Source organism: Phascolarctos cinereus, unplaced genomic scaffold, assembly GCF_003287225.1.
Source record: "Phascolarctos cinereus isolate Bilbo 61053 unplaced genomic scaffold, phaCin_HiC Scaffold_1;HRSCAF=81, whole genome shotgun sequence".
Lineage (NCBI taxonomy): Eukaryota > Metazoa > Chordata > Mammalia > Diprotodontia > Phascolarctidae > Phascolarctos > Phascolarctos cinereus.
In genome coordinates, this window is record NW_027555514.1 from 217,576,124 (window position 1) to 217,589,984 (window position 13,861).

Consider the following 13,861-nt stretch of genomic DNA (forward strand, 5'->3'; position numbering starts at 1 on the left):
CCGTCATGCCGACTTTTGACCACCAGAGGGAGCCCCAGCTTGGTTATAGCAAGGCAGGGCTTTCTCCTTCCTTGACATTGCAAAGACGTTGCTGGGGGATTCCCAAGGTCATTCTGGCCTCCCTGTGCTGTGAGGCATAGGGCCCAGCCTGTTTTCCAAAATGGCCAGGGAGACAAGTTCCAGCAGCAGTTCCCCCTAAGCAAATGGATAGCTCTTGTGTATGTGATCCTCATCCCTCTGCTTGTGAAATAAAAGCTGTCTGTCTTCTGGCTTGAGTGCCAGGGCTGTCTCTGCAGTCCCAAGAGGCTTGCTAAGAGGTGGGGGAAGGGAGACAAGGACACTGGAGGCCCTCCTATCTGGGAAAGAAGAAAGGCACCAAAGGCCCAACACCAGATTTATCACTTTTTAGAAACAAGAGTTTTCCCCCAGATGTGAAGAAACAAGAAGAAAAGAACCAGCATTCGCGGGGGCCCCAGCCCCAGCCTCGATTCCTGGTCAGCTTCATGGCCCTCTGACCTGTGTGGGGTGGGGAGAGGGAGACAGTGAGTCAGGGGGGCGAGGAACAACTTTCTCAACACATTACACTTCGGGGCTCATCTTGTCCAGGCCTGGGTTGTTTCCCGCTTTTGGACCAATATCTAACTTCTCTCCTTCCTGCTACAACTTGAGCCTGTTTCTACTTAGTCCTCTCACGTATTTCCCCTTGGGGAAGAGCAGAGCATTGGGACGTGGAGGGTACACTGGGACTCAGAAGGTGGATCATCTTCTCCATGTCCCTTCCCCCCTCAGGACCACTGCTAACCCAGCCCAGGCCATGAATTTCTCTTTGGGTTCAACCCTGCCTCCCCCAAAGATGGAAAGGAATTTGGTATTACCTAGTCTAACCCCCCTTCACTTTATAAGATGAGGAAACTGAGGGCCAGCGAGATGAAATGATGGGCCCAAGGTCACTCAGCTAGTGAGTGCAGAACCGAGATCAGTGTTTGTGGTTGTGGATTTGAACCCAGCTCTTCCCACCCCCACACTAGTGCTCTTTCCACTATCCCACCAACGCTTCCACAAATCTCTCTCTTTTACCTATTCCAGAGGCAGGAATTCCTTCTTGATGTCTAACCTCAAGCCCTCCTGCTGTAGCTCCAGGCCACCTACTTTGGTTTGACCCTCAGAGGTGGTGTGGGCACCTAGAACACCCCATTCAGAGGCTGAAACCCGTCATTCCCTCCTTGCCCTCCTCAGCCCCCACCGACCCTTCTGTTGGGGGAGCCTCTCAGCTCCAGGCCTTATTACCTAGTCTGCCCCCCTGGAGCCTGAAGGTTGTATATGAACTGCTGGTGCCTCTGAGCTAGATTCCTCACTGCCAGTCTCCTGGATCTTGGGGATGGTTTCTGGAAGCCCTGGGAAAGGGAGAAGGGTCTGCCTTGGGGAGGGGCCTAAGGGAGATCGGGCCACTGCTGCCCCATATTCCCCATCTCTCCTACCCTCAGCTTTGGAGAGAAGCCCAGGATCAAGTGGGGCATACTCACAAAGGGCTAACCTGGAGTTTTTCCAGGGGAGAGGGCAATGGAGGAAGAGGACAAACCTGGGAGTTGGAGATGCGCTGCTAGGAATGATATGTAAATGAGATGAAAATGTATGTAAATCTCCCTGCATTGCTGAGATGTTTCAGCCTTGGGACTAGATTTCCCCTCACCCTCTCTTTTAAAGGGAAATCTCTTTTGTTCTCCCCACTACCACAGGACTAGGGGACCAGGATGTCCCCTGGTGTGAATCCCTCCCCATCCCTCCATCCCTCACATACTCTGGGCAGTTTCAGTGAGGCTCAGCCTTGAATCCATTTCCTCAGTCTCAGGCAGGCAGGTCTCCTGTGTTTCTTCACTTTCAGCTGTTGCTGCCTCAGTTTCTTCCCCCTGCTGCTTCTGCTGCTGTTCCAGGTGATGTTCCACCATCATCTGGAGCTCTTCGGAGAATAGGGATGGGGGGGTAGTGACATGGAAGGAGGAGTATGTCGGACATGCTTCCCCAGATGGTCCCCCTAGATCCATTATCCCTGCTTCCCCCCCCCAAACTGAACAACTTAGTGATCCTGACATCCTGTCGGGGTCCTCGAACTGTAGGATACTGGACCCATTGAAATTTTTTCCCTTCCAGAGAAATGAAAAAAAAAAGTCATGGAATGTCAACTATAGTAGGAGAGACTGGATTAGACACTTGAAAAGACTTTCTTACAGGGAAACAATGGTAAGTTCAGGGAAGAGGTCTTGAGAACAGGAGAGATTCTCTTCTGACTCAGATGGATTATAAAGTCCTATAGGATTCAGTCTTAGAGAGATTGTTGTTCAACAGCCTCATTTTATAGATGGGGAAATTGAGGCCCCAAGAAGAGAAAGGACTTGCCCAAAGATGTGTTGCCAGGGAGAGGCAGAGGATGGGGCCAAGGATACTGCAGTTTCTCTCTCCCATCTCAGGAATCATTGAACTAGGAGGTCTCACCCATTCCTGACCCTGAAACCCCACTTTCAGACAGAGTTCCACCTGCCTTGGGCCCAACAGATTTAAAGACTTCAAGGGAAGGAGTAGAGAAAGAAATGGAAGGAGGAGAGAGCAGGAGGGTGTGGAAGGTCCCCCAAACCTTTCATCGTGGGCGTGGTCCGGGTCACCTTCTTCCGCTGCCTTGGAGACATGGACAATGTGGACTGTAAGGGATACAGAATGAAGCTGGGACCTTGGGCCCTGAGGCTTGTTCCCCTCTCCCCACCTTGTTCTAGTGCCTTGGGGGCAGCACTAGGCCTCTGTACATTCCATTGCCCTCAGGGTAGAGAGGGAAGAAGGTGTTTGGTTTTATGTAGAGGATCCACTCACCTTAAACAGAGGATTGGGAAGCCTATCTTCATCGATCTCTGGGAAAGGAGTGAGGGAGGAGGAAAGAATCAGAGAAATAGAAGTTGAGAACATGAATGGAGGTTGGAAATCATTTAGTCCAGCTCCCTTGTTTTATAAACAAAGAAACTGAGGCCCAGAGAAAGGAAGTGACTCATTCAAGGTCATGAAGTAGCTTAGTCAAGGAGCCAGGACTAGAACTCAGGGTTCCTGCCTGCCACCAGGACCCCACCCTTTCCACCATGTCTTGATGCCTCTAAGGGAGGGTGAGAAAAGGCGCCCAAGGGGCTTGCCACTAGTAGCAGCGTTTGCTGCTGATAGCATTTGAATTCATCTCCTTTCAAATGCTGCTCCTTACTCTCCTCCCAGAAGCCCTCCCTGACTACCTTTTCCAGACTGCACTACTCTTAAGCTTCAGGCCTGAAGTCTGGGATTCCCATTTCTTCTGTCGTGGTCCCTGTGTTTGGGACTCTTGCCCGTCAGCTTGGGTGCTGTGTGGACGCTGGCCAGTGACGTGTCCTTGTTGCTCTGTCCTCTCCACCTGGTGCCTAGGATGGGGCTCTGTTCATAGGCCAGCTTGGGTGGGGAGGGGAGGGGGGGTCAGACAACAGCAAGCTCATCCTGGCTGGAGCCCTGGCTTCCTGAAGCTCCAGTCTTACATTTCCCCTTTCACTGTCCTCCCACATTGTTCTCTCCCCTGAACGGGGCCCCTGAAGGAGACCCTGGTGACTTGGAGTCCTGGCCTTCCTGGCCTTTCTCTTACCATTATTTTACACTTTACTCTCAAGTCTTTGGGGGCTGTGAGAGGGAGTACGGAGGGGGAGGGCTCCCTCCTTCACAGATGTCATTGTCTCCCTCCTGGGGAAGCGGGGGAAGGGGAGGAGCAGCAGCATCTCTGTTACTGGAGAAACCTAGTAGGCTGTTGCTGTGGCAACCAGCAATCACTTGACCAGCCCAATTCCTGGTGGGGCTGAGGAGGCAGGTGGTGCCTCTGCCCCTCCCAGCCCTTGCTCTCATCACTGAGAAAGCAAAGGAACTTTTCCTGCTAGCCCAGCCTGCTCTCAATGCACTCACCAGCACCTAGGCTACCTTCCCCAATCTTATTTCTCTCCTAGTAACTAGGTATCTTCCCCCATCCCCATGGAATATAAGCATTCAGACCTTGGCCCATTGCTCTGTGCATCCTATTCCCCCTGCACCCAGCTTTTACTCTGTTCCTGAGATCCCGGCACTTCATGTTCAAACTCACTTCACTCAGGAGCCCCAAGAACCCCATTTTCCTACCTCTAGCTCTCACTTTTCCCCTGGAACTTAGATATCCTATTCCACTGTGGGACCCAGGCTTCATGGTGTACCCTCTTACTGCCTAGGGGGCTTCTGAGTTACCTGGAGATGACTGGTCACTGGTGAGCACAAGAGTAGCAGGGGTGGGGCGACGCCTCCGGATCTGGGAGGGTACAAAAGAGGAGGAGATGAAGTCTTGCCAGATAGACAGAGCAGAGTCCTAGTGACCAATAGTGCAATACACAAACGGATTCAGCCCGGTTCCGTTTAATGTACACCCAATAGAACCACATCCAGAGACACAACATATGTCCGCCCTCATACAACACAGAACAAAGAGACTCAGTGTGGCAAAATGGAAAGACTGGGTTGGAATCCCAGCTCTGCCACTTACTATCTCAGTGACCTTGGACAAGTCATTTCATCTCTTTAGGCTTCAGTTTCCTTCTTTATAAATTGAAGGGATTTGACTGGATGATCTCAAAAATCACTTCCAGCTCTAAGACCATGATCCTATGATAAGTCATTCAAGCTCCCTGACCCTCAGTTTCTTAGTCTACAAAATGGGGAAAAGAATACTTACACTGCCCACTTCACAGGTTTGTTGTGATGCTCAAAGGAGACAAATGTTCTTATGAATGGTAAGGCACTCTACACCATCTATCATTATTATTAACTGTGCCCCCATGAGCCATCTTCATATAACACGGTACTCACCAAATTGCTTCCTTTATGGTCTCCTCTAAGTTTGTCTCTCTAACCCTCCAATAATGTTTTTTTGCTAACGACTATACCAATCCCAACCCCAGGTTTAGCTTCTCCTGAATAACCCACTGCCTCAGTTCTCCCTTCTTGGCTTTTGGGCACTCCCTTCTCAGCAGCTGCATCAGCTCCTAACTATTGTCCAGGGATCGATAGCCAGAAATAACCTGGGAGATCAGGATGTTTTTCCCACCAAGCAGAAATATGGACCTTGGTGTGCCAGCATCTCTAGAGAGTCTCTCCACTCCATAATGCTCATATCTCAGGGGTGATATGGGAGGAGCTCCAACAGGACCCCAAACATGTTAGAATAGGACAAATCGGTCCTGGCCACTTTCCAGCTCATTCTCCCAGCCCAGGCTCATTAAGGTCCTTTCTAGGCTCTGTCCCCATCCCCTCCTGTCTCATCCAGTCCCTCTCCCTTTCCCCTCAGTTTTTCCAGTCCCACTCCCACCAGTAGCTCTTTCCTGAATAATCTCCCAGATCCTGCTCCTTCCCAGTGTTCTCCTAGTCACTGCTTCTCATCCTTTATGTCTTCCACTCCCTCTTCCCTAGTACCCCCAAACTCTCTCCTCTTTCTCTTTCTTCCAAATTATGTCTTTAGACCCCTCTTCCATCAGTGTCCCCCAGCCACTGAACTTCCTCCCCACCAATATCACAGTCTCTGTCCCCCCCGTCCCCCACTACAACCCCGAACCCCGGCATCTCCCAGCTTCCTTTCAGTCTATTTTCATCTCCTCCTGGCCACTCTTTTACTAGCATCTCCTATCATCTTTCTTTCCATGTCCCTTCTTCTCTCTCTAGGAAGGTCCCTGACCTTTTTCTCAAATGACCCTTCAGCACCTCCTGATGAGGCTTGCAGAAAGGACCCAGAATCCAAAATCACGATAATAATACTAAATGCTTATATTTCTATAATGTTGCAGGTTTGTAAAGTGCTTAGATTGCACATATATCCTCACTTGATCCTCAAAAACAATCCTTTAGAGTAGGTAGGATGAGTATTATTATGCCCATTTTATAGATGGGGAAACTGAAGCCCAAGGAAGTTATGTGCCCTTCCCATGATCACACCTATAGTGTCAGATTTGAGGAATCCAACCCAGGTCTTTCCAAACTCCAAGTCTAGCGCTCTTTCCATCATATCAGGACCTTGGTTAGGGTACTGAGTGTGGCTGGGAATTCTCGTGCCCTTCCCTTGACCCTCTCATTCATCTAAAGTCACCAGTAACAGCCCCTTCTCTGACCTCACCCAAACTACTGCTCCTTTGCCAAGCTGCCAATAGGGCTGGCTACTCTGAAAGTGATCCTTGGACATGTAGATTTCTTTCTTTCTGGGTACTATATTGGTGTAGAACAGCGAGAGAAAAGTGGCTGGACAGAACTGGAAAGGGATGGTCCAGTTCTGAGAGCAACTGGAGAGGTGAGGTAGTGTTGATGTGAGGGCAAAGATTGTGTCAAGAAACCAATCAATCAACAAGTATTGATGAAATGACTACCCTGGAGTACTGTGCAAGGTGCTGGGACAAAATGACAAATGGATTTGCATTTTCAAATCTCTTAATAATTTTGGATCCTTATCAGCACATATGGAATCCTCTTTTTCCTATCCACAAAATGCCCTTCTGCTGCAGCAGGAGGGACTAAAATTAGACTTTAGGCAGGACTTTTCAAATGCAAAAGAGGAAGAATAATGGGACAGTTCAGGAGATGAATGGGGAATGATAGGTGGGGTGGGAATAAGACATTTCCTCTCCCTGGGGGCACATCTCTTCCACTGAGCCTGGCTCACAGTCTTCTTCTCTGCACCAATTCATGCTGTTGTTGTTCAGTCTTTTTTCAGTCATGCCTGACTCTTTGTGACCCCATTTGGAGTTTTCTTGGCAGAGAAACTGAAGTGGTTTGCCATTTCCTGCTCCACCTCATTTTACAGATGAGTAAACCAAGGCAAACAGGTTTATGCGACTTGTGCAGGGTCACACAGCTACTCACCAACTCATGTCCTCATACTAAGGAGACTTCAATATACAAGGAGACCTCCCAGTTACTCAGTCTGCTCATCTTTCCTGACCTATTCCTCCATCCCACCTCAGCTACACACAAAGATGGCCACACACCCTTAATCTTTCCATCATTCATTAAGTCTTCCATTTTCATGATCAAGAACTGCACTTCTTTAATCACAATCTGCTATATATCATCTTTCCCTATGCTTCACTCCTTTCAAACCTCTTCTCCATCTTCATCATGACCTTCAGTCTCTATACCCCTCTGTATTTTGCCAGGTACCCACCTCTACTTGGCTATACCTTCCTCCCTTCTACATCTAGACCCTTTAGCGAATCCGTCCAATTCCACACCATTGTCTATTCCCAGTTCCCTTACCCCCTTGTCCTGTGCCCTGGTAAACTCTAACCCTGGATTACGCCCTCCACGTGCCTCCTCTTCTACTCATCTGCTACTGAATGGAGCTGATGGAAGTCTTGAAACTAACCGCCTGGACTAGCTGAACCACAAATTTACGTTATTTAATGTCTCAACTGGGCCCTCACTGAAGCCAGACAGTCCTTTTTCTCTTTGCCAAATGCTTCTCTATTCCACTTCCCACAAAGACTGTACCAAATCCCATCTTCTCTCCCTTACTACCTCCACCCTCCTTAGCTGAGACTCTTGTCTCATACTTTATTGAATCCTACATTCTTTGCTGAGAACACTCTTTTTTCTCTTCCACATCTGCCAATTTATCCATCTCATCTTACAACCCCTTGACTTCATCTCTCTTATTTCTTCCTTTACTACAGTCTATGATGAAGATGTGGCTCTTCTCTTCACCAAGGCCAACCCCCCAGATGGGCCTTTGATCCACATTTTCTATGCCTTCTCCAGCAGAGTAACCTTATTATCATTCTCCCTCTCTCAATAATCTTCCCTCTCCCTCTAAGTCTTCTTTCCTTGCTGCCTTCAAACACACTCAACTCTCACCTACCCTTAGACAATCCTCATTAGGTCCCACTGTCTTTTCTAACTATCCTCCTATAGATAGTGTGGGACAATGGAAAGAACTGTGGCTTTTGAATCAGAGAATTTAGATCCAGAACCACCTAGTCACTTCCTGTACGACCTTGAGTGTATTGCTTAATCTATCTAGGTCTCAGTTTCTCATTTGTAAAACAAGGGGGTTAGACCAGATGCCCTCTGAGGTCCCTAGATTCTAGATCGATGATCCTATGACTCTCTCTTTCTCAGGTTAATCCCTTTGAAAAGCCATCTGTACTAGGTGCCTCCACGGTCCTCTCCCCTCATGCTCCAAACCCCATGCAATCTGGCTTGGGACCTTATCACTCAACGGAGGCTGCTCCAAGTTACAGTGATATCTTAATTGTCATATGTAATGAGCTCTTCTCAGTCCTCATTCTCCTAGACCCCTGTGCAGCATATGACACTTTTAATCATTCTCTTCTCCCACATATTCTCTTCTTTCTGGGTTTACTGCTTTTTCCTGATTCTCCTAACTTTCTACTCAAACTTTTTCAGTCTCCTTTGCTGATTCATCATCCACGTCATATCCCTTAACTGTAAGTGTACCCCAAGGCTTTGTCCAGGCTCTCTTCTATTCCACCCCCCCCCCCATCTTGGTGATCTCATCAGCTCCCATGGGTACAATTACCATCTCTATACTGATGATTCCCAGTTCTAGCCTAATCTCTCTTCAATTCTGCATCACACACTGCCTTTTGGATGTCTCAAAATGGATGTCCCATGGGCATTTCAAACTCAACACGTCCAAAACAGAACTCATTATCTCTTTCCTTGTGCCCCCTCCCTCCCCCATCCCAGATTCTCTGAATATTCAGCATTTAAAACTCTTCACAACCTGGACCCATCCTGATTTTTGTTTCTATGATTCTGCCAGCCATACTGGCTAATTCACTGTTCCACACTCACTGTATTCTGTCTTCCCCTTGCTTCTTGGAACCTTGGGTTTCCTTCAAGACTTAGCTTAGGTGCTGCATTCTACATGAAGCCTCTTCTGATCACCCTTTCCTCCCCCCCAATTCCTTTGATTTTATCTTGCATATGTTACATGACTATTTATACATACATACATACATACATCATCTTCCCTATTTAGAATGTAAGCTCCCTGAGAGCAGGGACTATTTCACTCTTGGTTTTGTATCCTCATAACTTTTCAGTGCCCAGGATGTAGTAAGTAGTTAAATGCTTGTTAATGGATGGATGGATGACATTTCAAGGGTTCTGACAACACCAATCTGATATATGTGTGTAGCCATACAAACAGCCACGTGGTCAGTGGTACGTCCGTGTGTCCTCCACTTGTGTGTATGACTAAGTCCTGGAGGCCGTTGAGGGATAGTAGAAAGAATATTGGCCTTGAAGGCAGAGGATTTGGGTTGGAAAACTAGCTTTGGCAAGTTATTAAGTCTCTTTGGGCCTTCTCTGTAAAATTACTGATTGGATTAGGTGACCTATGAGGTCCTTGTCAACTCTAAATGGATAATCTTTTGTGGAATAAGGGCATATTAGGATCTGATGAACATCCCTTCTTTCCACAGGCCTCCCCTCACCCCCAAGCCTGGGCTGGGGAAAAAGAAAGATCCTCCGTATTCTAAAAATCCCACACCCTTTCTAGCCTCTTGCTGTAATGCAATTTAGATTGCCCACGATTCTTCTCCTTTTCTCCTCTTTCTCTTCCCTGCCTTCTTTCTTCTCCTCTACATCTGCCCTCTCTCATTTCCTCTTCCCTTTGTTCTTTCCTTTCTCCTCTCTCCCTTCTTTTTGCTTTTCCCTACTTCTTCCATTCCCTTTCTGCACTCTTCTCTTCACATTTTCTGTTTCTTTCTTTTCTTTCCCTTCCTTCTCCCTCCCCACTTTCCTTTTTTTCCTTTCCTTCTTCTCCATCTTATTTTTCTTTCCCTCTTCCTCTCCACTGGCTCACAGAGCTAGAGTTGGGTTTGATCGTAGAGGTCATTTTGTCAAACTCTCTAATTTTGCAGATAGAGAAAGAGAGGCCTTAGGTCAAATGACTTGTCCAAGGTCACTCAGGGAGTAAGTGACAGAGCCAAGGTTTGAACCCAGGTCCTCTAATTTTACAACAGCCTATTGCAAAGAATTCTAGATTTTGAGTAAGAGCACTGAGTTTAAATCCCAGTTCTGCCACTCACTACTCATGACTCAGTTTCCTCATTTGTAAAGCGAGAAGGTTGGACTGGAGCTCTGAGGTCCACTCCCATTCTATCCTGCTCCTTAGCTCATGCCATGAATCAATTCTGCCCCATCCCTACCCCCCCACCCCTAGCTCCCATTTCTTTCCAGTCCCTCTCTTCCTTCAAGGTCCAACTTAGGGGCTGTCTTCCTCCTTGTGGCCTCTCAATCTCTCCACTTATCAGTTTCCCCACCTAAAATTACATTCTTAACTTCTAGAGATCTTCTTATGTATTGTCTGGATCTCTCGTTTATTTTTCATTACATTCCTCCTATTTCCGAAGTTCTTTGCAAACAGAGACTGTCATACCTATGTCTCCCTAGTACCCAACTGAGTGTTTGGCACATAGCAGGCCACTTCGGCAAGGGCTTCCCATTAACCGGAGCTATTCCACAGACTTCCAAAGCTTCCTCAAATCTCCCAGAAACTTCCAAGTCTGGATTTATGCCCAGACTAGTTTGCAGATGGTTGACAGACCATGTGATGACTTTGGTCTTCTTCCTACCTCTTGCCTCATTGGACAGAGCCCACCAAATTCCTGAGTCTTTCTCCTGGATTTGTAGCCAGGAGACAAGCTTAAATCTCTTGCCCTGACACTTAGTGTCTGTGTGGCAATGAGCCGGTCACTTTGGTGTCATGGAAAGAAAGGGGGCTGAATTTGGAGTCAGAAGCAGTAGGTTGTATGACCTTGGACAAGTCTTTTGCACTCAGTTTTGTTACCTGTAAAATGAAGGTAATAAACTTTGAATTGACGATTTGATCTCTCTGGGCCTCAAAATCTAGAAAATAGGGATAATTACATTCACACTACTTATTTTTGTAGGGTTGTAGTGAGGAAAAAGTTTTGTAAACCACAAAAGGTTAAATGTGTTATAATTATCATCATTATTGCCCTCCTAGACTCTCCCCCCCAGCTTAGCCAGCTATTCTTCCAAAGCCATAGGTTCTTTATAACCCAGCAGGAGAGAATGAGGCTAGACCAGAGGCAGAATTTTAGACTAAGAAGACACAGGTTTGCTGAAGACTGGAGAGAAAGCACTTATGTCTCTTGGCTGGCTCCCCTTAATTTTCATCTCCACTGGCAAGGACTCTTGACCTGGCTGCTGTTTGTACCTCTGTAAGTCCCTTCTTCTCCTCTCCTTCTCTTCCTCTCTCCAACCACACACACCTGCCTCCCCCAACCACAAACAAAGAATAAACCCATGACAGTGGGATGAAGAGACCAGCTGGAGGCAGATCACGTTAGTTCTGCCTGGATCTCCACCCCCAACACACGTGGCCTCTTATCATCAGTCCCCTCGTTCGGAGCCAGAGGTCATCTTCTCTATCCTCCTATCTTTTGGGAAGTAGCAGACAAGGAAATGGGTGGAGGATGTTCTTTCCTCATTAGGGATAGAGGTCTCCCGTCATTCCCCTCCAGCCCCATCCCCACACTCAGGGAGATCTTCCTGAGGCCTAACCACACACTTTGCAGCTGCCATGGCTTATTTTATGGCTGGTAGAGAGACTATCTGAGACTCGGATATCTGGCCTTCCCTGTAAGACAGGGTTCTGTTCACCTCTCAGAGGAGGTGGGGAGGAGGGCAGAAAAGATCTGGCCTAGAGGAGGCATCTGTCCTTCTCATCTGACCTCCCCACTATTCTAGTGGGCACCTGGGGAATCCCTGCTTTGGAGATCTAAAGAGAAGTGGGGGGGGAGGGAAGGAGAGTGGGAGAGAGAAATACTTCTCCCTTCACATCTGGGTTCTGTTTTGCCAAATAGCTGGAGCAGAAAAAACATCCTCCCTTCAGGATCCCAGAAAGGACAGCTGGGAGTTTTTCCAGGTAGAGAGAACTCTAGTCCTAACACAGAGAAGGGGGATAATGTATGTATCAGAAACCAGAATTTAGACTGAATGGATTTGGGGTTGACTGAGGGCAATTCTGAGAGTCTTAGGGAGAGGGTAAATGACTTACAAAACTATGCAAATAAGCTTTGGTGATTTGGTGGTGCCTGTGTGTGGGGGTGGGGTGGGTGGGGGGGGTGGGGGTGGAGCTGTAGTACTGCCCAGAAACCCTTTGCCAACACAGTGGCTCCAGCCTTCACCCTTTAGCCTCTGTGTCCACTCTACCTCCCCTCCCTTCTCTCTGTTAGACTGCTCTGAGCTAAAAATAGCTCAGGTCAGGCAGCCCAAGGCCTGTCTATGTCACCTACTCCTTTGGCCAGGTCCAGAGGAGGGGGGAGATCCCAGAGAACCAGGTATCATTTGCATGTAGCATCCTTCTCATCTGCATATTGTTTAACTCAGATCCTTGCGCCCCCTCCCCAAGGTCCTGCCCCTCCCCACCCAGTGCCCATCAGGGCCCATCCTGTTGGGAAGAGGGTCCAGGTGTTCTTTGCCCCACCCTAGGAGAGGGGAGCTTCAGAAGACCTCTCCTCAGAGCAGGGAGAAGCATTCTGTTACCTGCTCAGCTCCCTCCCTACTCCAAGTCTTTGCGCCCCACCCCCCAACTCTCCTTCCTTTCATTCTTTACCTCCAGGACAAAAAGCTGGGGTTACATTTTCCCCTCCCCCCTTTCCCTCCAACACTCCCTCCCTGTTATTTTGGGCTCTCATCAACTTAATTCCCTCCTGGCCCCCAACACTTTCTGAGAAACTGTGGGAGATCCTTAGTCTCCCCCCCCCAATTCCTTTAAAAACCGAGGCGGGGTGGGGAGGAGGTGCATGCAAAATGAAGGGAAAGGGGTTGTAGGGACAGAACCAGCATCTTTCCTCCCATCCCCCACCTCCCCCAATAAGGCTGGGGAGGGAGCTAGTCTGTGCCGTGTCTCTGAAGTGGCTGGAGGGGGGGAGTAGTGAGAAGGAGAGTGGGAGCGTCTGTCCGTCTGTCTCATAAAGGTCCAAATGGGTTTGTGGCTCTGAGTATGGGGCAGATGGGGGGGGTCATCCAATTGTTAAACAGGAATTCTTTTCCATCATTCCCCTTCAACATAGGGGTACAACAGCAATCACGGGGGCAAGAGGGGCGCCCCCTCAGAACGATGGATCCTCTTGCTCCCCGACTTCCCGAAAGAGCAGAAGTCTTCCTATTCTTAGCTCTGTCCAGCCGAGTCTAGCCACTGCCTCCCCCACCCCGGGGATGCTACTCCGCCCCCGGTTTCTCGGCCCAACAAAGCCTCCATGCGCCCCACCTGCTCCGCCGCCTCCGGGTCCAGGTGCGGCTCCAGCAGCGGGACAGTGAACTGGATCTTCCGGGGACTGTTGTCTTGCTCCATGGTTGGGGTGCCGGGGACGCCTGAGTCCTTCTGGCCGAAGAAGCCTGGTGCTACAGTGGAGGTGGGGAATGGGGCGGCTCCCGGAGCGCACGAGGGACTAGCCAGCTGCCTCCCGTTCACTGCTCCTGCCCCTGGTCGCTGCCCCAGCCGCTTGCCCGCTCGCTGCTCCGGCTCCGCTCTCGGATCCTCACTCCCCGGGATTCAGCCGCAGCCGATTGGCTCCGTACCCCTTCCTCCCAGAACCCCCACCCGCCCCAAAACCTTAACCCTGTCGAGTCCGCGCCAGCGGGGGTCACCGCCAGGGTGCCACGGGCTGGGGGCGTGGCCTTTCACCAAGTAGTGGGAAGAAGGTAGATGGCAAAAGCTTGGGCGGGGGCCCAGGAATCCTCTGAGTCCAGTCGGGCGGAGCCCAAACCCTAGTATTTATCCAGGTTGGGCAGGTTTTTAAGGGGACAC

The 13,861-nt window shown here is 49.1% G+C and overlaps 1 protein-coding gene across 2 annotated transcripts; it reads right to left on the reverse strand.

The window, feature by feature from the left end:
* Positions 1 to 389: 389 nt before the first annotated feature.
* Positions 390 to 13,628, reverse strand: PPP1R1A (protein phosphatase 1 regulatory inhibitor subunit 1A). Of its 2 annotated transcripts, XR_002320630.2 has the most exons (8): positions 13,322 to 13,628; positions 4,264 to 4,324; positions 2,860 to 2,897; positions 2,630 to 2,693; positions 1,799 to 1,957; positions 1,288 to 1,394; positions 1,078 to 1,181; positions 390 to 516 (listed from the first exon to the last, which is right to left on the reverse strand). XR_002320630.2 is itself a non-coding variant. In XM_020966258.2 (7 exons), exons 1-6 carry the CDS (start codon positions 13,403 to 13,405, stop codon positions 1,288 to 1,290), a joined length of 513 nt encoding a protein of 170 aa, XP_020821917.1. In that variant the 5' UTR covers positions 13,406 to 13,626; the 3' UTR covers positions 390 to 516. The 2 variants fall into 2 exon arrangements, 1 of the variants encoding a protein (XP_020821917.1); XM_020966258.2 differs by lacking the exon at positions 1,078 to 1,181 and having other exon boundaries at positions 13,322 to 13,626.
* Between the last annotated feature and the right edge of the window lie 233 nt (positions 13,629 to 13,861).

Excerpts from the sequence above, each read along its gene's own strand:
- PPP1R1A (XM_020966258.2), bottom strand. The coding sequence starts at position 13,405 with ATGGAGCAAGACAACAGTCCCCGGAAGATCCAGTTCACTGTCCCGCTG. Across the intron at positions 1,958-2,629 it reads GACCACGCCCACGATGAAAG|AGCTCCAGATGATGGTGGAA; the intron begins GTTTGGGGGACC and ends TATTCTCCGAAG. Across the intron at positions 1,395-1,798 it reads CCTCACTGAAACTGCCCAGA|GGCTTCCAGAAACCATCCCC; the intron begins GTATGTGAGGGA and ends TCCCTTTCCCAG.